Raw genomic sequence first — 27,861 nt, forward strand, 5'->3', positions numbered from 1 at the left:
ATTTCAGCATCTGCTCATCTGTGAGGATTCTTTCTGGAATGCCAGGGCATTCCTATTCCTTCTTACCTTTTGTTAAGAATCAAAGAATGTTTGTAATTCAGACATTCTTCTTTCCATTGCAACATGTAGATGCCCAGAAAGGAACAGGGGTTTACTTTCACGTGGAAGGCTGGAGAGTGGAAGGCCATGATGGTGGTAATAGACAGGACTTTAAGCTAGAAACTCCTGGGATGACTTCAAAGTGATTTGGCCTAAGTGGTCCTAAGACTAGTGAATCAATCTTCTTGCCAAGGTTGTGGGGTCAGTAGACTTCTGACTTGAAAACCAAACCTTACAGTGTGCCCCTGGCCCTGAAATCCTGCTGACTCTATTTCAAAACTCTTAATCCTCTTCCTCTTTCCCTCAAGAATCTATTTTCACTGGATGCTGGTTTTGAGATCTTCATTTTCCACTTTTGTGCAGAGAAGAGGTAACATAGCATGTCTGAGACTTGTAAGAAAGACCTATTTGCAAGGTTGAGTTGGCATTTGTGAATTTGGATTTTGGGGTATTTCCACTGTTCTCCACCTCACTGAGCCTAGAATATGCAGATAATATAATTTATGCCTATCGTCTGCTTTTTTTTTTTTTTTTGCTGCATCACACAGCTTATGAAATCCTAGATCCCCAACCAGGGATTGAATCAAAGCCCTCAGCTGTGAAAGTGCTGAGTCCTAACCACTGGACCACTATAGAATTCCCTGATCATCTGGTTTTTTTTTTTCTGAAAGTTTGTGTTTGGAGTATGAACTAGGCAGAGGATGTCTAAGTGACTAGCTGCCAATAAAAACCTTGGGTCCTGAATCTCTAATGGGCTTCTCTGGGCAAAAATATAACAAGCATGTTGCTACATTTTTGTTGCTGGGGGAGGAATGCATTCCCTGTAACCCAGGGAGGGAGAGAGCATTAGGAGTCCTGTAAACAGACTCCTGATTCCACCAGCATATTCTCCCCTTATGGCCCAACTTACTATGTCACTGTAATAAATCCTAACCACGTGTACAACCATATTCTGAGTTCTGTGAGTCTTTCTGGGGCTTCCCTGGTGGCTCAGATGGTAAAGAATCTCCCTGCAATATGAATCTCTGAGTGTGGGCTGTTCTGGGGGACCTCTGACACAACCCCTTTCTTATAGTACTCTAGTATTCCTATCCTAATGCTACACAATTCTGGTGAAACGGTAAAAGGGAAGCATTTTTAAAAAGTTAAGTGGCAAATAAAGGAAATATCGATCTAGAAGTTCTGGTTCAGTAAAAGCATGTCATTCCTTTTAAAAGTCAGGAAGGCAATTTATCGAGCTTGCCAGGTGGTTCTGTGTTAAAGAATCCACCTACCAATGCAGGAGATGCAGGTTTGATCCCTGTGTTGGGAAGATTCCTTGGAGTGGGAAATGGCAACCCACTCCAGTTTTCTTGCCTGGGAAATTCCATGGGCAGAGGAGCCTGGCAGGCTATCCATGGGGTCACGAAGAGTCAGATATGAGCACACATGCACAAGCCAATTCATCAGTCATGGAAAACTTATTTACATACTTTATATTTACAGAATATGAACTTTCAAAAAAAGTAAATGATTTCTTATAATCTTTCACTAGCATTTAAAAACATAACAGCTTCATTGAGATATATGTCATATACCATCAAGTTCTCTCTTTTGAAGGCTATATAATTCAGGGGTCTTAGTTGTGCAGCTAAGTTGTGCAGCTGTCACCACTAATTCCAGAACATTTTCATCATCACAAAACGAAACCCTGTCACCAGCAGTAGTAAATCCCCATTGTCCCTTTTCCTTAGCCCTTGGTAACCACTAATCTACTTTCTATCTCCATAGATTTGCCTCTTCCGGACATGTCATATAAATAGAATGATGAAGTATTTTGTGACTAGCGTCTTTCTTCCATGTTGTGACGTGTAACAGTACTTCATTCCTTTTTTATACCAAATAATATTCCATCTTGTGGATATACCACATTTTGTCGATCAATAGATAAACATTTGGGTTATTTCTACTTTTTAGCTATTATGAATATTCATGTTCAAGTTTTGGCCTAGACCGATGTTCTCAATTATCTTGGGTATCTACTTGGGAGTGGAATTGATGGGTCACACAGCTACTTTAAGTTTAGATTTTAGAGGAACTGCCAAATTTTTTCCAAAGTGGTTATACCATTTCACACTCCCAACAATGTATGAGGGTTCCAGTTTCTCAAACATGCTCACTAACACTTGTTTTTTTCTCTTTTTTGAGTATAGTCATTCTACTAGATGGAAAGTGGTATCTCATTGTGGCTTTAATTTGTATTTTCCTAGGGAATGATAATGTTGATCACCATATTACTTCTTATTGGACATCTATACATCTTATCTGAAGAAAAAGCTATTCAAATCTTTTAGCCATTTAAAAATGAGTTGTCTTTTCATTATTGAGTTGTAAGAAATTCTTTATATATTCCAGATGCTATACTTTTATCAGATACACAGTTTATAAATATTTTCTTTCATTCTGTGGGTTGTTTTCGTTTTCTTGATGGCCTTTGATATTTATCGTTGATGAGGTCCAATTTATTATTTCTTTTGTAACTTAGGCTTTTGGTATCACATTTAATCCTCCAGTTTTGGTGGGGATTTAAATCACCCCACTTACTTTAGAATGTCCACATCCATTAGCCAGTACTGTTACTCCATGATGGAAGGAGATTAAAAGTGGAAGGGGTCAGAGTATAGTGAGATAGAAAGAGCATGTGCCTAAAATCTAAAGATTGAGTCCAACTCATCTGTCAGGGAATATAAGTACTTAATTTTCCAAATGTCAGCTTTCTATTTGCAAAATTGGGTAGTTGCTATTTCATAAGGCTATTGTGAAATTTGAATTAGCTAAATTGCAAAAAGAGTTTACCGTGGTACCTGGCACATAGGAGGTATCTAATATACACTAGGTTATTGTCATTTTTATTAAGAGAAGATTGAACTGAGCCTGGACCTAATCAAGAATTACGCAGTAGAAGTAGAGCTATCACTCTGTTTCTAACTGTGTATTAGGATAGGCTGCTAAAATTATATAGAATGGCAGATTTGCTTATTATTATATAGTTTTCCAGCACTATGGAAAAATCTGATAGGCACACAGTAGGATAATTTTATTTCTTTTGAATTCAGGAATAAACAAAACTACTTCTCTTTGGGATCCAAAGAAGAGACCTAGACCCAAAAAACTGTGGCGTCAGCATCACCATGTGTTTCTTATTATCATTAATTTAGGGCCATTTATACAACTATAATGGAGAAGGAAATGGCAACCCACTCCACTATTCTTGCCTGGAGAATCCCATGGATGGAGGAGCATGGTGGGTTACAGTCCACGGGTCGCAAAGAGTCGGACACGACTGAGCGACGTCACTTTCACTTTCACTATACAGCTATAAAATGAACAAAGCTCCCTACCTGTCACTTAGGCAAGGGACTTTAAGAATGGTCACTCAATATTTCCATTAAATGTTTACTATACTTTACAACATTACTTTAGAACTAACCCAGTCATTTAGTATTCACATAAACAGAGTGGTTTAGGACATAAAAACATACTCTGTTTTATTATGATAAACCCAGATATTGGGGACAGTTCAAAGTAAAATCATCTTCATAGGTTTCTCCTGTGTGGCAGGTAGACTAATAAATGAGGCAGCTTCCAGTAGAAATATCTTATTGATACTTAAGAGAAAGAAGTTTTTTAATATCTTCTGTTTAACCAACTCAACCTAAAATTTTATTTTATTCATCATTAAAAGTTCAACTCTTGCTCAGTAATTGGCATAAGTATACCTTTAAATGTGGAAAATTTGGTGAATATTAAAAACCCTTTTGAAAAAGCCCATAATAATCCTATGCTGTGAAACTTTTAAGCTATGCCACACGATTTTCTGTTTCACTTGTGCTTAAGTTGCAATTCAGAAATATTTAGTGATTACTTCTATCCTTAATAAGGCCAGAAGACTAGCCAATAAACTTAAGGGGATACAAAGATGAATAACACATTCTTTCTGACTAAACATTTGGCAGTTGAGTACGTGATCTACAGGCAACATGCTATAATTAATGGGAAAACAACAGTAGGATAAGATGAAAATTTTCATAAAGTTGATAAAGCAATTTGTGAGGTGATAGCCGAAGTTAGAAATCAGCCAAAGGTGTGTTAAGTAACATTTATTGCTTGGAAAATTCCATGGGCAGCTGAGCCTGGTGGTCTACAGTCCATGGGGTCACAAAGAGTTGGACATGACTGAGCATACAAGTTCACATGTAGCACTTATATATGGCAGGCAGATTTCTAAGCACCTAAATCCAGTTACTCATTCAATCCTTACAACAGCTTTTTGAGGTAGGAGCTACCCTTCCCCCACTTTAATAGGCGAGGTAAATGAAGTACAGACATGACAAGCTACTCAAATGAGGTGGGCTCCCAGGCAATCTGGCTGAGGAATTGGTCTTCTTAACTACTCTCTTATGCTACTTCTTAACTCAAAGAGGAATTATTGTTAGTAGAGTAGCTTTTGGATTTCTGGAACCTCTACTTCTTCAAAACTCCCCAGACGTGGGATATAATAATGCATATAAATAAAAGATCTGATAACTCCTTTCTCCCTTTTAAAGGTGTTACCACCTTTATGTTTTACTCTAAAATTCTACATTAAGCATATGTCACATACTCTAGTATATATGGATTAGATAATGTGGTCATCCTGTATGACAGTATGAATGGTCTCCTTCAAAGTATGTCTAGTAGGGAATAAGCTTTATTTCCATATTTTCCAATTTTGGAAATACCCTTTCATACCATCACAATAGCTTCTTGCATAGATTTGTTAAACTGTTAGATTATTTCCCATTTTACTTTTATGAAATATTGATGATAATGTCTATTTGTCTTGATTGAAAAATGCAGCTACTAGAGCAGGCTCAGTTTTGTAGGGTCTAAAGCCTACTATTGTTTACAATATGGAGGACTTCTTTCAGAAGCACTACAAAATTAGGTGCAAGGAATGAATATTGAATTAGAAGTGCTTCATTCTGTTAGGCCCTAAAAGTTTCAGCTTAATTAGCCTGAATGATAAACCACCACTTCAGATAGTAACTAAAATAAAATTTGAAAAAATTCCACAAGAATAAAATACCCAAAAAGAATGCTTCATTTTTTTTCCTCAGAAGGATCTTGTAATTTTAAACTTTATATATATCATCTCATCTGATTTTTTTTTCTCCTTTTAATTTCTCAGTTGTCTGGAAAAACTTTATTCACAACAGATCTCTCCATTTTGTGAGATGAGGAAGAAGAAAGGGTCAGTGATTTGCTCTAGGTCACAGAAGCCTATTAGAGGTCTTTCCACTATTCTTCTCAGCATGAAGAAAGAATATTTTGTATCAGAAACAAAGAAGCTTCTTTTCTTAGGGTCTTTAGTGTTATTTTACTGGAGAAGAAGCTAAGCTTGGACAAATTTACAACAAAGTTCAAAGCCCAAAGTGTGGAATTCCTGAGTGCAGAACATTGTTTCACCTTGTAACTGGTAGCACTGTTGGGAAAACCTTTCATTTTGATGTGACACAGACATTTTGAACCTTTTTTTTTTTCCTAGAGATAATCACATCCCTTTCTGCCCCCTGCCTCTCCACAAAGTAGTGTAATTTTGAGGAAACTACTCAGCCCAGCATTGGTTGTTATTTTTTTTTTAAACCCTTATTTTCGTATTTTTCTAAGACCATCATAACATGGACTTCAGTCACAATGAAGAAATGAAATACTTTGACAGCTGCTTGGCTCTTCAAGTTTGAATCTTAAAGTTCTCAAGTGTTTCCATGTTTCAAATAAATAAAAAAGTATTTTTTTTTAGCTTCATCTACTTTACCCCCCTATTTTTAGATCTCATTGAGTTGTTTTATTGTTTAGTTGACTTTGGGAAGATCTCCTGGAGAAGGAAATCGTAACTCACTCCAGTATTCCTGCCTGAGAAATCCCATGGACAGAGGAGCCGGGTGGCCTGCAGTCCATGGGGTCACAAGCAGTCGGACACGACTGAGCAGCAAACATCCACACCCGTGCATTACCCGTGCAACAGCCTCTACCCTGTTACCAGGCAACGGTTGTGAAAGCCAAAGTGAGAGGGATCTAACGGGGTCTCCTGCACTGCAGGCAGAGTCTTGAACGCTGAGCCAGCGGACCGTTAGTGGTCCTACTTAGTCATTGGTCAGCGCCGCGCTGGACCCGCCCACAAGCAACCGTCAAAGAGCCGCCAGTTAGCGAGTGCATTGAGTCAACGGTGGGCCTGCGCAAAGTGGCGGTCTTCATACAGAGAGCAAGGTAAGAGGCCATTCCTGACCTGCTACCTCAGACCCTCCAGTTCACACGCTCTGGGCCAGCAGGTGAGCGGTAGGTGGGGGATTGGGGGCGGCGGACCCAGGGAACAGGCTAGGGGCTATGTTTTGCAGGACTCTAGAGCCCTCAGCAAGGCTGGTCTGGCCACGGTGGAGCCTCTCCCCGATCCCTGCCCCTGCGACCTAATGGCAGGAGCCGTTTGCTTAAGATGCAGGCTTCGGGACCCGGCTCCCATCACTTGGGTGGCCTGAGGAACCTGAGGGCCGGTGGGCTCCTGGGTGCCTGGCTCCCTCAGGGATGACAGCTGGACAGGGTCTGGGAACCTGGCCCTGAGGGAGCTGCCAACTGATATCTGCCTCCTTAGCCAGGACTGGGACCTTGGAGGGTGAAAACTATGCCTTGGGATCTTGCCCTTTCTTGTCAGAACAAAGAGAAACATTCATTTGGTAGAGATTTATGGGAACATCCTTACCTGACCATGACCCAAACTCAAGAACAAAGGATGTGACACCAAGAAGTTCGCAAAACTTATTAGAAAAGGGCTTCGCTGAAAGCTTTCAGGGAGCTTGGGGGTTTTTAAGTCATGAGTGACCTGTCTCTTTGCATGGTCCTGCAGTAAACCTTTCTCTGTTCCAAACTCTGACATTTTGCTCTTGTTTGTTCTCTGTGTGTTGGGCACATGGACTTTTGTATTATTTATTGTTGTTGTTTAAGCTGTCATATCTGACTCTTTTTGGGACCCTGTGGACTGGTAGCCTGCCAGGCTCCTCTGTCCATAGGATTTCCCAGGCAAGAATACTGGAGTGAGTTCCTTCTCCAGGGGGTCTTCCTAACCCAGAAATTGAACTCTGGTCTCCTGCATTGCAGGTGGATTCTTTACCACTGAGTTATCTGGGAAGTCCCACGGGGATGATAAAACAAATGAGGAGGGGGAACTCTTAAGATTTGACACAGTGTCTGGATTATGACTTCCTGTTATTTTTTGGGCTCCAAAATCACTGCAGATGGTGACTGCAGCCATGAAATTAAAAGACGCTTACTCCTTGGAAGGAAAGTTATGACCAACCTAGATAGCATATATCAAAAGCAGAGACATTACTTTGCCGACTAAAGTCCGTCTAGTCAAGGCTATGGTTTTTCCTGTGCTCATGTATGGATGTGGGAGTTGGACTGTGAAGAAGGCTGAGCACCAAAGAACTGATGCTTTTGAACTGTGGTGTTGGAGAAGACTCTTGAGAGTCCCTTGGACTGCAAGGAGATCCAATCAGTCCATTCTGAGGGAGATCAACCCTGGGATTTCTTTGGAGGGAATGATGCTAAAGCTGAAACTCCAGTACTTTGGCCACCTCATGCGAAGAGTTGACTCATTGGAAAAGACTCTGATGCTGGGAGAGATTGGGGGCAGGAGGAGAAGGAGACGACAGAGGATGAGATGGCTGGATGGCATCACGGACTCGATGGACATGAGTCTGAGTGAACTCCAGGAGATGGTGATGGACAGGGAGGCCTGGCGTGCTGAGATTCATGGGGTCGCAAAGAGTCAGACACGACTGAGCGCCTGAACTGAAATGATTGTATTACTATAGTAACACTTCACTGACTTTGTCACTATAACAGCAGTTCTTGAGTGCCCTACTTGCCACATACTGCACATGCCTAAATCCTCAAAACAGTCGTAAGAGGTGCTACGTGCCCCATTTACAGATGGGAAAACTGAGGTTTGGAAAAATTGGGTAACTAGACTAAGGTAATACAGTAAATGCTGGAATTGTGATTCAAATACAAGTCTGAGTAACTCCAAGGCTCCTGCCCTTCCCTCATATGTTACTGTTCAGATTAGAAATATGTAGTACTTTTGGTGTCATCTACAAACTGCTTTGGTGCCCCGCCTCCACGATGGTCTCACGTGATCCCCTCCTTTCTTGGGTTTCTCCCCCTTGATGCTCCCCATGCCCACTGAATATGCTGGGCCAACCTGTGTAACCAACAGGATATTGCAAAAATGCAAAATACTTGTTGGTTAAGTATTGCTTGAGGGAACTACTGTCCTAGGCAGAAAGAAAATAGGCACAGAAGTATGAAGCTATGAAAATGTGAGGCATCTCTGAGGGATTATTTATTAAACTAAAAACCAATGTTTATTAAATTATTTATATTTATTAATTTAGTTTTAGAGTAATTAAGCTTATTAAGCTTAAATTAATTCAGTGTAGAATTAAGTTAAAATTAAGCTTATATTTATGGAGACAGGACTTTTAGCCTATGTTCCTCCTTGTGGCCTTTCAATTGTGTACTTTTCTCCTCTCTTCCCAACGGCAAGGGTAAAGCACTTGGGACCATAGTGAAGCAAAGAGCTGTTGAGATCTAATAATGAATTAGAAGAAGAGTGAAATTAGTGGGAGAGTGAAAAGATTCTAGACTTGGAGTCAGAAGATCTGAGAGGTCATCTGACTTTGCCATTAGCTGCTCTCCCTGCACTGAGCATGTTACCAACTTGTCTGCTCCTCCTCAGCCTTCCTGGGGTGTGGTCAGCAGCACCCCAGCAACAGTCAGCTATTCTGGTCAACTCAGGGGAGCTGCTTATGTATCATCATCCACCACCATTCATTCATCCAACATTTATCATTGTTTAGCTTAGGTCAGGAACTGTGCTGAGTGATTGGTTAGGAATAAAAAGCAGAGTGTAAGGAAGAGAGATATTAACAACAAGAAAGACTGAGTGTGTGATAAATGCAGTAATGGAAGTAAACAAAAGGTACATTGTAAGTCCAGAGAAAGGCAGATAAGGCCAGGGTAGACTTTCTGAAAGCAGTGGTACCTGGTCCAGCTTTGAAAGACAGCTCAGACTTTATTCTGCCCGTGTGTTATATGCAGTGTGTGTGTGTTTATCAGTCAGTTGTGTTGACTCTTGTAGGCAGAGAAGAAGGTTCAAAGGCCCAGAACTAGCATGTGTGGCTGGAGTGTAATCTCTCTGGGCTACAAACAAGGCAAGAGATGTGACAGAGAAGCCGACCAGGTCACAGAGTGCCCTCCTCACAGTCCAAAGGACAATGCTCAGAGGTAAATCAACACTCTTGTATGATATGACCATTCCTGCTTCCAAGTTTCTTTTTCCTTTTGCAGGAGCATGGTTGGAGTGAGAAAGGCTTCCCAGGTGGTGCAGTGTTAAAGAACCCACCTGCCAAAGCAGGAGATTCAATAGACGTGGGTTCGATCCCTGAGTTGGAAAGATCCTTTGGAGTAGGTAATGGCAATCTGCTCCATTACTCTTGCCTGGAAAATTCCATGGACAGAGGAGCCTGACAGGCTACCTAGGGTTGCAAAGAGTCTGACATGACTGAACACGTACACTTGGAGTGAGGCTTGTTCATGGCATCCTGTTCTGCCCCTTTGGGTTTGTTGGAGGGAATAAAGTAGAAGTTTCTTTTCCTTCAGGATCATCCTGGCAGCTGTGAGACTTCCACATTCGGAAAAGTTTATTTTGTCCCACTAAAACATTTGAAATGTGTAGTTTATTTCTAGATCTAAGTATTGCAACATTGGGATTAACAGGAAATATGCTGTGGGAAATTATAGCTTGGAGAGTTCAGTCAATAATTTAATCTTCAAGGTACATGCACCTTCCCTACCCTTTATGGTTGTCTGAGTGTGTGTCTGTCTCCAGCAGAAACTGAAGTCCCTTGGAAATAGGAGTTGACTCTTTAGCCATTTCTTTTTTTTTTATTTTAAATTTTTAAATTTTAATTGGAGGCTAATTATTTTACAATATTGTAGTGGTTTTTGCCATACATTGACATGAATCAGCCATGGGTGTACATGTGTTCCCCATCCTGAACCCCTCTCCCACCTCTCTCCCCATCCCATCCCTTCTTTAGCTATTTCTTTACTCCACAGGAGTCTCTCCTTGTCATAGAGTTTCTTCTTTGTGCTAGGGATACAAAGACAAGGATGTATTCCTAGCCTCTAAGAGCTCTAGGTGACAAATGAATATTACAATTATTACTCTCCCATTGCCTTATAATAATCACAGCTAGTATCAGAACATTTGCTGTGTGCCAAGCACCTTCTGTATTATCTCACTTAATATTGTCCACAATCCTATGATTATCTCTGTCTTACAGTTGAGGAAAGTGAGGCACAGAGGAGTTACACAGTTTAAAAATGTATACTATTATGTAAGAAACGAATCGCCAGTCTATGTTTGATGCAGGATGCAGGATGCTTGGGGCTGGTGCACAGGGATGATCCGGAGGGATGATGTGGGGTGGGAGGTGGGAGGGGGGTTCATGTTTGGGAGCTCATGTACACCCGTGGCGGATTCATGTCAATGTATGCCAAAACCAATACAGAATTGTAAAGTAAAAGAAAGTAAAAATAAAAATTAAAAAAAAAGTGATGAAACCAGATGTACACCAGGCAGTACTCCCTAGACAGAGCATCCCTACACAGAGATCTTAGAAAGTATTCTATAACTTTCTAATAAATGAAATTACCCACCATACTTGTTCTTTTGTTATTGCTCAAAAGTACACAGAGCAGATACCATTGTCTTTTAACATAAATTTAACTGAAACTCACATGATCATAAAAGGACTAAATGTGAAAATTAGAATCCCAGAAAAGTCTTCTTAACCTCATTTTTTCAAACAGAGAATTATGCCTGTCTCTGAAACCAGTGTCCCCTCTGGGGTTGTGAAAATCACCATGAAGAAACTGAATGAAATGACCCTTGAAGTTTGGATTTGATTTTTGGAAGTAGCCCAAATAATTGGAGCCAAGCCAGGTGAATAAATTGGTTAATGAAGCTGGATAACTGTTTTGGTTTTGTAACTGGCTGCCTATTCACTGCATGAACTCATTTCATTGGTCCAGTTTTGCCATATGGCAACAACAGAAAACTTCTCTTCCTTTTCTGTTACTTGCTTTCCTCACCTAAGCAACAGAGAGAGTAACCATAATCCATCTATCACAGGGAAAAGCCACCAAAGTTTATAACGTCATATCTCTAAAAAGTTCCCATGAATATGCCACAGTGCAAATATAGGAGACTATTATTGTTACTGCTGGCTTATGTAGAAACAGTTACTCATCACTTATGTACTGCTTGGCAGGGCTTTCAATCTCCCTCATCCAGCCCCACATAGATACACATGGAGGAAACTCCTAGAATTTCCGCATCAGTTACCCTTGGCTGGTTTTATTTTGTTAAACATGAGGAGAGGTAGGAGGGAGGGAGAGAGGGAAAGAGATAGAGAGGGAAGGAAAGAGATGAAGGCTTGGAAATGAGTCTGACCTTTAAAAATCTGTTACAACAAAAAAACTCTTAATGAAAGTGGGACTTTAAGCTAAACTTATCCATGTCCATAGATTTCCATGAGGTTTTAAGACTGAAAGGGTCAGATCTCCTGGAGAACACAGACACAGAAGCAGTTAGAATCAGGAGTATATCAGGAGTTTGTGGATCGAAGTCTTATACCACTTTAGGGTCTTCTTTAAGAGAAATTAGGAACAAAAAATTAGGCATGAAAGGGAATATATATCTTTAGAGAGAGAAAAGAAGTCAAGTTATTAGTTTACAAATAGCTGACAAACTCCATCAATATCTCCAAATCCAAAAAACTTATGTAACACTCTTATAAATTAACTGCCTGACATATTCTATGCTGTTTTATTTTTAACTGATACATGTTGATCCTTTCATATGACACAAGTTTTGTAATTTTCAACGAGAGATAATATAGTCTTTTCTCTAGAAAAAGTTTGAAATTGAAAGTGTTAGTCACGCAGTCATGTCCAACTCTTTGCAACCCCATGGAGCCTGCCAGTCTCCTCCATCTGTAGGATTTTTTCAAGCAAGAATTCTGGAGTGGGTTGCCATTTCCTCCTCCAGGGGATCTTCCTGACCCAGGGATTGAACCCGAGATTCCTGCATTGCCAGCAGACTCTTTACCATCTGAGCCACCGGGGAAACCACGAGTTTTATCAATAGGTTAGACATTTTCAGACAGTTTTGAACCTGTTCTTGATAATGTCATGCTAAGATGTACTGTGTGACACACAGACACAATGGCTGCTTTTAGTATTACCTTGGGTTTGTGCTCCATAAAGAATTCTGATAAATTGTGTAATAAGCATAAGTAAAATGTGGTATACTTATATCAGCTGCATTATGAAGTATCAAGTCTTAACAGGAGAGAGAATTTCTGGTTTGACTTGGTGTTAGTGAGAACAGAACCCAGAAGTTACAATTTACACGTATGATGATGGGAAGACCTTGCCAGAGATAACCTTCAGCTCTGTACATTTCCAACTTAATTTCTCTTCTATTACCTACGTGCTTCTGATGCATAGCACTCGTAGGACATGTTTATATGATGGAATCATCTTTGGTCCTGCACCTTTTTCCCCTCTAACGTTTATTTATTTATTTGGCCATCACAGTTTTAGTTTCAGCATGCGGGATCTTCACTGTGGCATGTGAACTCTTAGTTGTGGCATGTGGGATCTAGTTCCCTGACAAGGATTCAAACCTGGGCTCCCTGCATTGGGAGCACAGAGTTTTAGCCACTGGACCACCAGTGTAGTCCCTGGTCCTTCACTTCTGTGTCACCAAGCAAGGTGAATTTGCTTAGTGGAGTATTCCTGGAAGCCAGGAGGACTAGTGATAACTTAGCACATAGAAATGATGGCAAATCACATAAATATATTCTGCTTATCTCTAATTAAATGTATCTCCAAACAACTTCCCCTTAGTTCACAGTGCCACAAATGCCCTTGGCTACCTGACTGGAGGGGACATGTAACAGAAAATTGGAATGAAGAGAAGGCAATTATAATTGTAGTTAAAATATTATCTGAAAAGTTTATGAAAATGTACAACTACATGAATATCTTGCTAGGGACATTCCCAGGGCCTTGGAAGGGCCCAAATAAGTGAAGGTAGAAGATTAAGCTTCTTTGGTTTTATAATAAATACTTCCTTTTTGACAATACATTCTGATACATAGTTAACATGGGATGATAAGAAAAGGCTTCTAGTTTTGAGGGCAGAAATAAGGGGGCAAGGGAAGAGCTCTGATGTTATACTAAGCCTTTCAGGAGGCGCATCTGGAAAGATGAATGGGAATTTTCAGACTTACTCCATTTACAAAAGCCTGGTAATAGGCTTGAGCATGTGTATTGTGAGAATCCCGGGTGTTTTGTATCATTAGACAGTAGGGAAGTGTCTGGCACAGTTTGGGAAGGAGACTGTAGGTCCCTCCTCTTCTGGCAATGTTAGTGCTGGGGAGTTCTCTTTTCTTCTTGGAAAATTCTAACGCTTCCATCAAAGAGGCCTCTTCCTCTGTATGTCACCTCCTCGTTCTAACTTCTACTACATCATTGTACCCTAAGACCCAGCAGAGTTCACTGATCCTGCCATCTTGCCCTCACCTGCTCACTTGACCCCACCTTACCTCACTCCATTCACTGAAATACTTGCCTTGTACTCAGGACACTATTATCTTTCCCCTTAACACAGTCCTGCTTTCTTTGATTGCTAGCCTTCACCCCTGTTCCTGGAGAAGGAAGGCCATTTCCTAAAACTCAACCTCCATTTAGCTTCTAAATATCACTCTTAACTCTACAACTCCTGTGAACAGGAGCTGAGGCCATGGGGCTTACCTAGTAAAAATGGATCAAGGTGAAGTATCTACCATGTTCCTGTTCTTCAGGTACCAGATAGTCCTCTGTCCTTTCCCTAATTGCAGAAATGGGACTGGCTAAGAAAAAGCAAGGCTCTTGGGAGGGGAGAGTGGAAGGGAAGAAGGGTCAACATCTCCTCTACCACTCACTGATGACAACTGACGAGCAGAGGAGTGGAAGCAGGGTCACTGGAGCCACTAAGAGGAGGCACAGTGAAAGTGACTCAAGGCTGTTTTGAACCTACCAAGTTCATCATCCACTGCAGCCTGGAGTGGTTCCCCAAACCATAGCCCAGCACTGGTTCCATCCTAGTTTCACATTCCAGCTTGATACTGCCCCATATTTGCCCTCTTTTGTTGTCATCTTGGCCCTTGTTTATGTCCCCAAAGCCCATGGCACCCCTTTTAACACATTAGCTTCACTGGGCAACTTTCATCTTTGCCTAAAATGGAAATAGACTGACAATCTAAAAAGAAATATTTTGGAGAAACAAATTTTTTTTAAAAGCAATAGACCTAATGGCTAATTTGTACAGTAAATCTCCAAAAACTAACTTAAAAATACCTGATTTTTATTTGCTGAGTGACTAAGTTATTGAACTGTTAATTCATCAGAGCCTTTTCCAGTCTATTTATGAAGCTTAAAGCAATTCGTGTTTTTCAAGGCCTTCCAGTGTTCTGTATTTTGGGAAATGATGACTTTTCATGAACTTCAAATGAAGTTGCTGGGTGCTTTATAAGTGCCAGAGATTTTCAAATGAGGATCCTCTTAGTGGAGGCCAGAGAAGCACTCAATAGATTCAACAACCTTTTAAAAAACCTCAACAAGAAGGAAACTTCTTTAACTTCAGAAAAGTTGATAAAATCTGAAATAAAAGCATTTCATTGTAAATTAGGAACAAAATGAGAAAGCCTGGAATTAGTATTTATACTCAACATTATATGGAGTTCCTTGCTTGTATAATTAAAAAAGATTTAGAAGGACTAAATTTCAGAAAGGTAAAAAAAATTTTTTTTTAAATTGTCAAATAATATTATTATCTACAAAAAACACAGTCTACAGATTATTAACATTAATAAGATTTAGCAAGAATGTGGATATAAGATCAATTTAGAAATTCAATTATATTTCTGTACATCAACAAAATAAAATGCAATTAAAATTTCCAAAAACAACAAAGGTGTAAAGTACCTAGGAATAAGTCTAACAAATGATGTGCAAGATTTCTGTGTAGAATTCTCAAAAACTTTATCAAAGGATATTAAAGATGTAATAAATGGAGGCCCCATCATGTATATGAGTAGGTATATGGAACACCATGAAATGTCACATTTTCTCAAATTGAGCAGTAGATTTTCTGCAATTTCAAGTTTAAAAATAAATCTTGACTTGACAAGCCACATTCTAAAATTTAAATGGAAGAGCAAAGGGTCAAAAGTAGCAAATCACTTCTGAAGTAGGTAAGAAGTCTTGTCTTATCAGATAAAAAACTTTCCTTGTAAGTGACAGTAATGAAGACAGCAATGTGTGATAGAACTGCATTGCAGATTAATGGGGAAGGAAAGTCTATTTGATAAATAAGCTGGGATAATTCATTATCCATATAAATGACTAGATGATTCCTTAATTCACAGCAGAAACAAAAATAATTCCAAATACATGTGCTGTACTGTGCTTAGTGGCTTAGTCATGTCTGACTCTTTGTGACCCCTTGGACTGTGGCCTGCCAGGCTCCTCTGGCCATAGAATTCTCCAGGCAGGAATACTGGAGTGGGTTTCCATGCTCTGCTCCAGGGGATCTTCCTAACCCGGGGATCTTCCTAACCCAGTGATCGAACCCAAGTCTCCTGCCTTGCAGATGGATTCTTTATGGTCTAGGCCACCAGGGAAGAATTCATTATCCCTATAAATGATTAGATGATGCCTTAATTCACACCAGAAACAAAGATAAATTCCAAATACATAAAGGATCCTAGTTTGAAAAGAAAACATATTTTTAGAAGAAAATACACAAGCACATTCTTATAACCTCAGAGTGGAAGGAGTTCTTAAGTAACAGAAAGTGCAAATTATTAAGAAAATGAGATATCACCTCACACCAGTCAGAACAGCTAATTATCAAAAAGATAACAAATAACTAGCATTGGTGAGGCTATGGGAAAAAGGGAAACTTCATGCACTATTGGTGGGAATGTAAATTGGTACAGCCACTATGAAAACCTGTATGGAGTTACTTCACAAACTTAAAAATAGAACTACCATACAATTCAGTATTTTTACTTCTGGGTATTTATACAAAGAAAACAAAAACACTAATTCAAATAGATGTATGCACTTCAGTGTTCATAGCAGCATTATTTATAAAAGTCAAGATATGGAAGCAACTTAAATGTCCATCAACAGAAGAATGGATAAATGTTTGGTATATATACACAACAGAATATTACTCATATACCTATAAAAAGATTGAAATTTTGTCAACAACATGAATGGACCTGCAGGACATTATGTTTAGTGAAATAAGTCAGAGAAAGACAACAAATGAAAAAATATAACAAAACAGTAATAGATTCACAGATACAGAGAACAAACTAGTGATTACCAGAGAGGAGAGTGGTAGGGTCAGGGACAAAATAGGTCAAGGTGATTAAAAGGTACAAGCTACTAGGTATAAAATAAATAATTGACAAGGATGTAATGTTTAGCACAGGGAATGTAGTCAATATTTTATAGTAACTTTATATGGACTACAGTCTACAAAAGTATTGAATTACCATGTTGTACACCTGAAATGTTGTAAGTCAACTATACTTAAGCAAAATAAGCAAACTAATAAGTTAAAAATAAGAGCTCAGACATAATAGGCAACATGAACAGACAAGTCATATGCTGGAATAAAACATTTGCAACACACATAGCTAGCAAAAGATCAGTATTGGGAGTATTTCAAAAGCTATCTAAAAATAAGGAAAAATTAGTAATCTCTCTCTCTCCATTTCTGCTTCCCCAAAGGGTCATAAATTCATAAGCAGTAATTTAAAAGATGAGGAGATGAAAATGACCAATAAACATACTGAAAAGATGCTTCTCTTGTCTTAATAAGAGACATGCACATTAAAACCATTTATTTTGAAATGACATTTCATACCCTGTAGATTAGAAAAAAATGAAAATTTAGATAATGGCAATATTGATGAAGCAGAATAACTGCTGATAGTAGCATCAATGACAGAACTTTGAAATGGAATTTGACATGATGAGTAAAGTTAATCATGTCCATAATATGGCCCCACTGTTCCTCTCCTAGGTAGGTACCTTGGAGAGACTCTTGCATAAGCACACCAGACACCTGGGCAAGATGGAGCATTGCTTGAATGAGCAACAAACAGGAAATATCCAGAGAGGGGCAAAAGGGAACATCACATCATGATACTCCCCTAAATCTTCTAGTGGTTTCCCACCTCAGTTAGAACAGAATTTTAAACTCCTCATCCTCTGCTTGTCTCTCTGATTTCATCAGGTGCCCATTGTGGTTCCCCAGGACACATGTCTTCTCCACTTGAGAGCAACTTGCTCCTTCTCTGTCATTTTGTGCTTGGCTGCTTCATCCTCAAAGTCAGCCTAACTATCACTTGGAGAGTCCTTAACTTGCCACTTCACCTAAAGTAGTTTTTCCCATCTTATTCTCCATCTCTGCCCTGTAATTGTTTCCTATAATAATATACATTAATATTTAAATTATGCATGTATATATGCATTATAGTTTTCTTTCTTTTTTTTTTTTTTGCCTATGTTAGATGTTAAGCTCATAACACTCATGAGGACAGGACTAGGTCTATCTTGCTTTTGATTGTACTTGCTGTGTCTTCCACGTAGCCTGGCATATAATACTTAGTCAATAAATCTTTGTTGAACTGAATGATTGAAAGAAACAACTGCATAAATTGTATGTGTCTGTTTGAGTAGTTCGTTGATCTGAGGGTACATTTGATTAGCTTTAGTTCATGGGAAAGATAATGGGATAATACAACAGCCACATAAATTCCCAACATTTACTTAGAAGGTAAAGGGAAGTGTTTATCTTTTTTGATTCTTTTTAAAATTGAAGTATAGTTAATTTTCAAGGTTGCGTCAGTTTCAGGTGTACAGCAAAGTGATTCAGTTATTTGTATATGTATATTTTTTTCAGATTCTTTTTCCTTTTAGGTTACTATAAGACTTTGAGTATAGTTCCCTGTGCTCTATAGTAGGTCCTTGTTGGTTTCTATCTGATTTTTGACCTCAAATAATTAACCAACACATGACTGAGTGCTTCAAAAAATTATTTTAAAAGATTTTATATGCAATATGTTAAGTAGATCTTTCAACTAGACTAAAACTCCTCTAGAGCCAAAATATTTGGAGGTATGAATAATGTTTTAAGATAGGTTCCAATATACATTAAAAAAAAACCTTACATATACTAATATATAGATTTAATGTTGAATATTCAAAGATGCAGGTGAAATAGGCCTGGGCTCTTTTTAGAAAGTCTTCAATATGGCTTGATGCAGGTTTTTATTTTATTAGTATTCCATTTATCTATATTTATTTAAGTCATATGTATTGTATTTAACTAAATTATATTTTGCATGTTTTATACATTTTAATAGTTTTATACATTTAATTTAATTTTTCCTGGTTAGATCTTGAGCTACAAGAAGAGTTTGCACTACAGTCAATGTGACAGAAAGATTACGTAGACAAAGTAATTAAATAACTTTCAGGAAACTATGGAAATAATCCAAGAGTTTTACATTTTCAATCAGAATTGTACTCTTACTCAAACAGCTATAATGCAAGTAAGGCAGATTTATTTTATTGATGGGTGGAAAAATTAAACTAACTTTAAATAAGGGGATTGAGATGCATTTTATGTAAATTCAGGTTCTTGATCTCAAAAACTTTTAAAAAATGAATTTGTCTTCATAAACTGACAGTCTAATATGTGAATACTATTAGTGGGATTTCTTTATTTTGTATTTAATTTTTAAAAGCTATAACTTTGAGTACTTTTTTGTGTAAATGATTTAAAATGATTAAAAAATAAATCAGACAATTGACTTTCTGGATATGGTGCTATGCAAAAGTGAAGTTCAGATATGGAGGTTCCTCTTCTGCCTTGACTTGATTACTTTACATGGAAGTTACATTAACGTTTACATCAGATGGAAAGTAAATTTTAGGTGGTTAGCATGCTGTAATATATATAGAAGTAGAAATAAAATGTTATAAACACGAAACATATAATATTATAGACCAATGTCACCTCCATTAAAAAAATTTACACCAAAGCTGGATGAGTTATAATCTATAAAAATTTGATTGCATTGTATATCTGAAACTAATATAGTTTTGTAAATCAAGTAAACCTCAATTTTAAAAAAGTTGGATGAGAAACTTTTTCTTGTAAGAGATTTCCACCTGCACTTGGTTTCCCCATTGTATAAGTTGCTGGAAAATTATTATGAGACAAAATGAATAAAGAGTAGATAAATGAATTTTCATTAAAAATATGAATTATCAGAGTGGTGTTCATGTAGGTATTAACAATTATAGCTAAAAAAGAAATGTTCTGAACCTAGTCAAAGCTGCTATAAATTGTTTTACAGTAAGTAGCAGGGCCAGACCACAGCCAGTATTAACATTTAATTTAGAAAGCTCCAAAGAAAGAAACTGTTTTGATATTTTAATAATTACTATTCTGATACTTGGGTTTCCTGGTGGCTCAGACAGTGAAGAAGCTGCCTGCAGTGCAGGAGACCTGGGTTTGATCCCTAGGTTGGATCCCCTGGAGGAGGGCATAGCAACCCACTCCAGTATTCTTGCCTGGAGAATCCCCATGGACAGAGGAGCCTGGCGGGTTACAGTCCATGGGGTCACACAGAGTTGGAAATGACTGAATGACTAAGCACACAGCATATTCTGATACTTATACCATAATTTTGGCAGCAAAGGGAGGTTTTTGGTTTAACTGTTTTTACATGAACTTGGGCAACCTCTGGGAAATGGTGAGGGACAGGGAAGGCTAGAGTGCTACAGTCCATGGGGTCTCAAAGAGTTGGATATGACTTGGCAACCAAACAACACCAACCACACCACCACCAACAATAATTTGATTTCACTTACTATGAACCTGTGAGTGGGTCAAGAATCAAGTAACTGCATAGCTGGCCAGTTTTCCAGTACGTATTAAATAGTACTAAGAAGTCAACAACAATTATTGTCCCTTCATGGTGATAAGAGTTCTATTTGCTCAGCAAATCACATCCTTTGCTACGTACTCCCTTAAAATCTACCAGCCCAGGGGCCTGGGCTGTGCCCTCTCTTTCTCTTTGGCAGAATCCTCCCTTTGGGGATGAGGAAGGAGCTCTCCAAGCAACATCTGTTGGGTGGCCGAAGCCATGGGGTTGGGAGCGGGCAGAGAGGATGTACCCACCTGAGAAACACTGAGCCGGGGCTGTCAGGAATGCTGTTCTGGGCCTCTGCACCCGACTTGCCTGGGATGCCTGGAATCTCAGACCGGAACATTGTGTCATTGCCTGATGAGAGCCTTTTCTTCACCATTGTACACTTGTCAATCACCAACTCAAGAAGTAAACTCAAGGGCTCATTTTTCAAGCTCCCCAATAATGTGAAAATATCTGAGTTTCAGCCTTGTTCGGTTTCTGCACTGCAGGAAGCTCTTTCTTCACATGACTCCTAATCTAGCTGAGGTGATTTTTTTTTTTTTTTTGAAGCCAGTTAATGAGTAACATGTAAGTATAACATGGAGTGGTTTTCATCCTACCCACATTTTCTCTGAAGGAGAAATAAACATGTTTGGTAGACTCAGCTTTCAGTTTACTAATAGGAACACCATATGACTCTGGATTTAGGCAGAAATGTCTATGGAAACTCGAAGACTTAAAAGAACGAGATGCAGAGACAGGCAGTAATGAAACATTAAGAGCAGAAATGTTTTCTTTAACCTCCTGAGTCTGATCAAAAGGGCAGGGAATGTGCTTGACACCTTTACACGTATAGGAAATAACTAGCCCATGTTTGGTAAGACACGCAGGAGGCTGTGTGCTGTGGTGCTGAGTCTCTGGGACCTGGAGAGCTCTAGAGTTCTTATGGAAGTGATACGTTCAAAGTTAAGGGAGCCTCAACATTCAGGCTATGTATTTTGCTGGTTATAGAAAACTGTACTTGGTACCAAAATGGTGATGACAATAAAGACAAACAAACAAAAAAACACTAGGAGTTAAAGGCTCAGACTCCATCCATTGCATGCTGGCTGTCTAACCACAGGCGATCCCAACGCGGCCAAGCATATCAACCATGTGTCTCTCACAAGATTAGAAGGAAATCATATTGGAGAATATTCTACATATTATCATTATTGTTATTTCGAACCCTACTAAAAGTGTGAAAGTGAAAGCGTTAGTTGCTCAGTCCTGTCCGACTCTTTGTAACCCAGTGGACTGTACCCTGCCAGGCTCCTCTGTCCATGGGATTCACTAGGCAAGAATACTGGAGTGGGTTGGCAATCTCTTCTCCAGGGGATCTTCCTGATCCAGGGATCGAACCCAGTTTTCCTGCATTGCAGGCAGATTCTTTACTGTCTGAGCGAGCAGGGAAGCCCACTAAAAGCAGGAGGGAAAATGAATTTACATGTGATGATCTTCAGATCGTCAGTCACTTAATGTTTCTTCACAAGAAAAACATTAGTTTTTCACCAGTGTTACTAGTGGCAGGGAAGGATTTATAATTCAAAGGAACTATATTCTCTCTCTTCTGTTCCCCTGGTGATTAGTCAGTGACATTGGAGAATGACTGCCTTAAGTGAAGTACACAGATTCTGATAGTGGAAGAGAGCAAAGTTTCCTGGGAAATCAAACCTTTAGCCTTGCTTTTGTTAGCACTTTGCTCTAACCAGCTGACAACTGGCCAGGGGTAGGTTTTTGCATCTCTGTGCACAGTACTGATTCTAAGCATACTTTTGAAATTAATAGACAAAGTGTATATTTCAGTAGGATTTTACTGGTGCCTACCAAAATGACCAGTTTATCCCAGTTTGTCCAGAATACCCTTAATTTTTAGCACTGAGTGCCCCATATCCTAGGAACCTCCTAGGGTTGGGCAAAGCAAAGTGGGTGGTCACCCTGGTTCCAAATGTCGTCTTGTTACAATTCTGGTGGTGCATTGCACCCAGCTTCCCTCCTTATTTTTTTTTAATAGTGGAATATACATATTTCTCTTTTTCCCTTTATGTTTCCCCTTATGTACCCCTTTTGTGTTGCAATTATATTAGAAAGATATTAAGTAAGGTAATTTATACTAAAGTGGATGGATTAATCAAACCCATCATGACGTAGTGATTATCATATGAAGGAAGTCAGACAGAGGAAGACAAATATGATGCCACTTGTATGTGGAATCTAAACAATGATACAAATGAATTTATTTGCAAAACAGAAATAGACTCACAGACATAGAAAACAAACTGATGGTTACTAAAGGGGAAAGGTGGGGGAGGGATAAATTCAGAGTTTGGGATTAACAGATACACACTACTATATATAAAATAGATAAACAGCCAGGACCTACTGTCTAGTACAGGGAACTATATTCAGCATTTCACAATACCCTGTAATAGAATAATCTATCTATTGATAAAACCTGAATCACTTTGCTGTACAGCTGAAACTAAGGCAACATTGTAAACCAACTATACTTCGATTAAAAAAATCCATTACCAAACTGCTAGAATAGCAACCTATAAGGTAGTTTCTGCTCCTTATAAATAAAAAAGTCTCATCAGCACAGACACTACAACTAATGAAACATAATGTTACTGTTTCCTAGGCTGGTTTGGATTTTAACTGGGGGCAATGCTTAACTCAGGACAAAATGTCTCAAAAGGAAGAAATCCTAGGGTCAGCAACCAGTCTTTGGACATATTTTTTAATAGAGAAGATTTCTTAATATTCACTCAGTCAACAATATTTTATCAGCAAGTCTCCAAGCTAGCTGCAGTGAGTGATACAAAGGTATTTAAAGAAATGGGTCCTTGCTCCAATATGTAGCTAGGAAGAGAAAATATACGTAATTGAAAAGTTAACTAACCAGTGAAAGAGGGAGGAAGGCAGTAAATCATCATGCTCTAGAAAGAGGGGAATGAGTGGATTCATTGCTGCAATCACCGGTGATATGGTTGTGTCATAGCGGCAGCAATGACTAGCCTATGGGAGGCAGCCCTGAAGTAGTGGAAACAGTACTGCCTGAACTCCTACGTAAGATATTGAGTTCATTCCTTATCATATGAAAGTGTGTCAGAGATGAGATTTGCTGAAATTCTAGAGCATGGGTCACAAACTCAAATGCCTTCAAGACCCAGAAGATAAGTAAAACCATGACAGGGCAGACAGGGCGTAGAAGTCTGTAGAAAGTGGCAAAAAAGTGGAGTGCTCATGCCCTCCCTAGAACTTGTCAGTGTGAAACTACAGATGCTGGTGGGAGGGGGCAGCCTAAACTTGTCTGAAGGCAGGATTCAGTCACAGCTTTTCTACTGAATTCCACTTTTTGATATGAGCTACCTACGATCAGTCTTAAAAATTTTTCTAGTAGTTATGTCTGCACTTTATATTCAAACAGGAATAAGGTTCTAATAGCACATGACCACTGAAAGAAATATGACTGATTACTTTAGTTTTTAAATGGGTGACAGTTGACAGCTGTGCATTAATCTACACCTGCAGACACTCAGCTGCCACTGTTTGACCCCTTTGGCTGTGTTTAGATGTGGCCTGTACTCAAGGCACTTTTAGCCTTTGCTACAACTCTCATTTTTATGTGGAAAAATGGAAATAAAGACCAAGTGACAGAGACATTGGCAAAAAAAAAAAAATGATCTATGATAACAACCAGAATATAATGAAAATAAAGATAGCAGAGACCTTTCATATCTTTCCATGGAAAGGGAGATTAATAAATAAAACTAAACAAGACAAAAACTGACAACTAGAAGGCAGTTTTAAGTGAGACCACCAATGATGGAAATACCTCATTTTTCTGATGCTTTCCAGTAAGTCACAGTGCTATATCTTTATAAACAGAGATTATAAAAGGCAAAGTGGTTGACTGAGGAGGCTTTACAAATACCTGGGGAAAGGCGAGAAGCGAAAAGCAAGAGAGAAAGGGAAAGATATACCCAACTGAATGCAGAGTTCAGAGAATAGGAAAGAGAGAGAAGTCCTTCTTCAATGAACAATGCAAAGCAGTAGAGGAAAATAATAGAATGGGAAAGACTGGAGATCTCGTCAAGAAAGTTGGAGATATCAAGGGAACATTTCATGCAAAGATGGGTGCAATAAAGGACAGAAATGGTAAGGACATAACCAGAGGCAGAAAAGATTAAGAAGAGGTGGCAAGAATACACAGAATTGTACAAAAAAGGTCTCAATGACCCAGATAACCATAATGCTGTGGTCACTCAACTAAAGTCAGACATCCTGGAGTGTGAAGTCAAGTGGGGCCTTAGGAAGCATTACTGCAAACAAAGCTAGTGGAGATGATTGAATTCCAGCTGAGCTATTTCAAATCCTAAAAGATAATGCTGCACTCAATATGTCAGCAAATTTGGAAAACTCAGCAGTGGCCACAGAACTGGAAAAAGTCAGTTTTTATTCCAATCCCAAAGAATGTTCAAACTACCACACAATTGTGCTCATTTAGCGTGCTAGTCACTTCATGGGAAATAGATGGGGAAACAGTGGAAACAATGGCAGACTTTATTTTTTGGGGCTTCAAAATCACTGCAGATGGTGACTGCAGCCATGAAATTAAAAGATGCTTACTCCTTGGAAGGAAAGTTATGACCAACCTAGATAGCATATTGAAAAGCAGAGACATTACTTTGCCAACAAAGGTCCGTCTAGTCAAGGCTATGGTTTTTCCAGTGGTCATGTGTGGATGTGAGAATTGGACTGTGAAGAAAGCTGAGCACCGAAGAATTGATGCTTCTGAACTGTGGTGTTGGAGAATACTCTTGAGAGTCCCTTGGACTGCAAGGAGATCCAACCAGTCCATTCTAAAGATCAGTCCTGGGTGTTCTTTGGAAGGGATGATGCTGAAGCTGAAACTCCAATACTTTGGCCACCTCATGCAAAGAGTTGACTCATTGGAAAAGACTCTGATGCTGGGAGGGATTGGGGGCAGGAGGAGAAGGGGATGACAGAGGATGAGATGGCTGGATGGCTTCACCAACTCGATGGGCGTGAGTTTGAGTGAACTCCGGGAGTTGGTGATGGACAGGGAGGCCTGGCGTGCTGCGTTTCACGGGGTTGCAAAGAGTCGGACACAACTGAGTGACTGAACTGAACTGAACTGAAGGTTATGCTAAAAATCCTTCAAGCTAGGCTTCAGCATTATGTGAGCCAAGAACCTCCAGATGTAGAAGCTGGGTTTAGGAAAGGCAGAGGAATCAGAGATCAAATTACCAATATTCATTGGATCATTGAGAAAGCAAGGGAATTACAGACTACTACATGAAAGTCTTTGACTGTGTGGATCACAACAAACTGAGAAAAATTCTTAAAATGATGTGAGTATCAGACCACCTTACCTGTCTCCTGAGAAACCTGAATGCGGGTTAGAACAATGCAACTGAATGAAACAGAACGTTCCATGGAACAACAGACTGGCTCACCCTGTTTATTTAACTTATATGCAGAGTATATCATGTGAAATGCTGGACTGGATGAATCACAAGTTGGAATCAAGATTGTTGGGAGAAATATCAACAACCTCATATATGCAGATGACACCACTCTAGTGGCAGAAAGTGAAGAGGAACTAAAGAATCTCTAGATGAGGGTGTAAGGTGAGAGTGAAAAAGCTGGCTTAAAACTCAACATTCACAAAATAAGATTATGGCATCCGGTCCCATCAAATTCATGGCAAATAGAAGGGGAGAAGATAAACCTAGTGACAGATTTTATTTTCTTGGGCTCCAAAATCACTGCAGATGGTGACTGCAGCCATGAAATTAAAGGATGCTTGCTCTTTGTGAGGAAAGCTATGACAAATCTAGACAGCATATTAAAAAGCAAAGATCACTTTGCTGACAAAGGTTCATATAGTCAAAGCTATGGTTTTTCCAGTTCAGTTCAGTTGCTTAGTTGTGTCAGACTCTTTGTGACCCCATGGACTGCAGCATGCCAGGCTTCCCTGTCCATCACCAACTGGAGCTTACTCAAACTCATGTCCATTGAGTTGGTGATGCCATCCAACCATCTCATCCTCTGTCATCCCCTTCTCCTCCCGCCTTTTTTGCAGTAGTCATGTACAGATGTGAGAGCTGGACCATAAAGAATGCTGAGTGCTGAAGAATTGATGCTTTCTAATTGTGGTGGTGGAAAAGACTCTTCAGAATCCCTTAGACAGCAAGGAGATCAAACCAGTCAATCTTAAAAGAAATAAACCCTGAGTATTCCCTGGAAGGTCTGATGCTGAAACTGAAGCTCTAATATTTTGATCACCTGATGTGAAGAGCCAACTCACTGGAAAAGCTTCTGATTGCTAGGAAAGATTAAAGGACAAGGAGAAGAGGGTGGGAGAGGATGAGATGGTTAGATTGCATCACTGATGCAATGGACATGAATTTGAACAAACTCTGGGAGATAGTGAAGGACAGGGAAGCCTGGTGTGCTGCAGTCCATGGCGTTGTGAAGAGTTGGACATGACTTAGTGACTGAACAACAATAACAACAGGCATATGATAAATTGTGTAGGAGTTATAGTATATATTGTTTTGTTTGATTTTATACAAATTGGTAATATTAATAATTTCCAGGGAAATATTTATGAACAGTATATGATTTTTTAATGTCCCCATAGTGGATTTTTTGGTATTATTTTTATTGTGGTTAAATAATGTGGTTAATGTGGTTCATAATGTTTTACCATAAGGTTTATAAGACAAAATACACAAAATATAAAGAAAATTTAAAAATCACCTATAATCCTCAGTTCCCAGGAATAATCACAGTGAATATTTTAGCATCATCAAAATTATGTTTTACTCTAGTTCAGTTCAGTCACTCACTCATGTCCGACTCTTTGCAACCCCATGAACTGCAGCATGCCAGGCCTACCTGTCCAACACCAATTCCCAGAGTCTACCCAAACTCATGTCCATTGAGTCAGTGATGCCATCCAACCATCTCATCCTTTGTCATCCCCTTCTTCTTCTGCCCTCAGTCTTTCCCAGCATCAGGGTTCCAATGAGTCAGCCCTTCACATCAGGTGGCCGAAGTACTGGAGTTTCAGCTTCAACATCAGTCCTTCCAATGAACATCCAGGACTGATTTCCTTTAGAATGGACTGGTTGGATCTCCTTGCAGTCCAAGGGACTCTCAAGAGTCTTCTCCAACACCACAGTTCAAAAGCATAAATTCTTCTGTGCTTAGCTTTCTTTATAGTCCAACTCTCACATCCACACATGACTACTGGAAAAACCATAGCCTTGACTAGACGGACCTTTGTTGGCAAAGTAATGTCTCTGCTTTTTAATATGCTGTCTAGGTTGGTCATAACTTTCCTTCCAACGAGTAAGCGTCTTTTAATTTCATGGCTGCAATCACCATCTGCAGTGATTTTGGAGCCCAAAAAAACAAAGTCTGCCACTGTTTCCCCATCCATTTGCCATGTTTTACTTTAAAGGACTGTCAAATTGTTAATCCTGGAAAAATA

At 39.2% G+C, this 27,861-nt stretch overlaps 1 protein-coding gene across 3 annotated transcripts in view; it reads right to left on the minus strand.

Annotated features, from left to right (window-relative positions):
* Positions 1–27,861, minus strand: part of GRAMD2B (GRAM domain containing 2B) — a 135,337-nt gene that overhangs the window by 101,092 nt on the left and 6,384 nt on the right. For 2 of the 3 annotated variants that reach the window (XM_068979640.1, XM_068979639.1), the window contains exon 1: positions 20,564–20,780. The exons of the other annotated variant lie outside the window; for it this stretch is intronic. In XM_068979640.1, coding sequence (XP_068835741.1) covers positions 20,564–20,691 — 128 coding nt within the window. In that variant the 5' untranslated portion in view covers positions 20,692–20,780. Of the gene's footprint in view, positions 1–20,563; positions 20,781–27,861 lie in introns of those variants that run through there. 3 annotated transcript variants of the gene reach the window in all.

This window comes from Capricornis sumatraensis, chromosome 9, assembly GCF_032405125.1.
Source record: "Capricornis sumatraensis isolate serow.1 chromosome 9, serow.2, whole genome shotgun sequence".
Taxonomy (NCBI): Eukaryota; Metazoa; Chordata; class Mammalia; order Artiodactyla; family Bovidae; genus Capricornis; species Capricornis sumatraensis.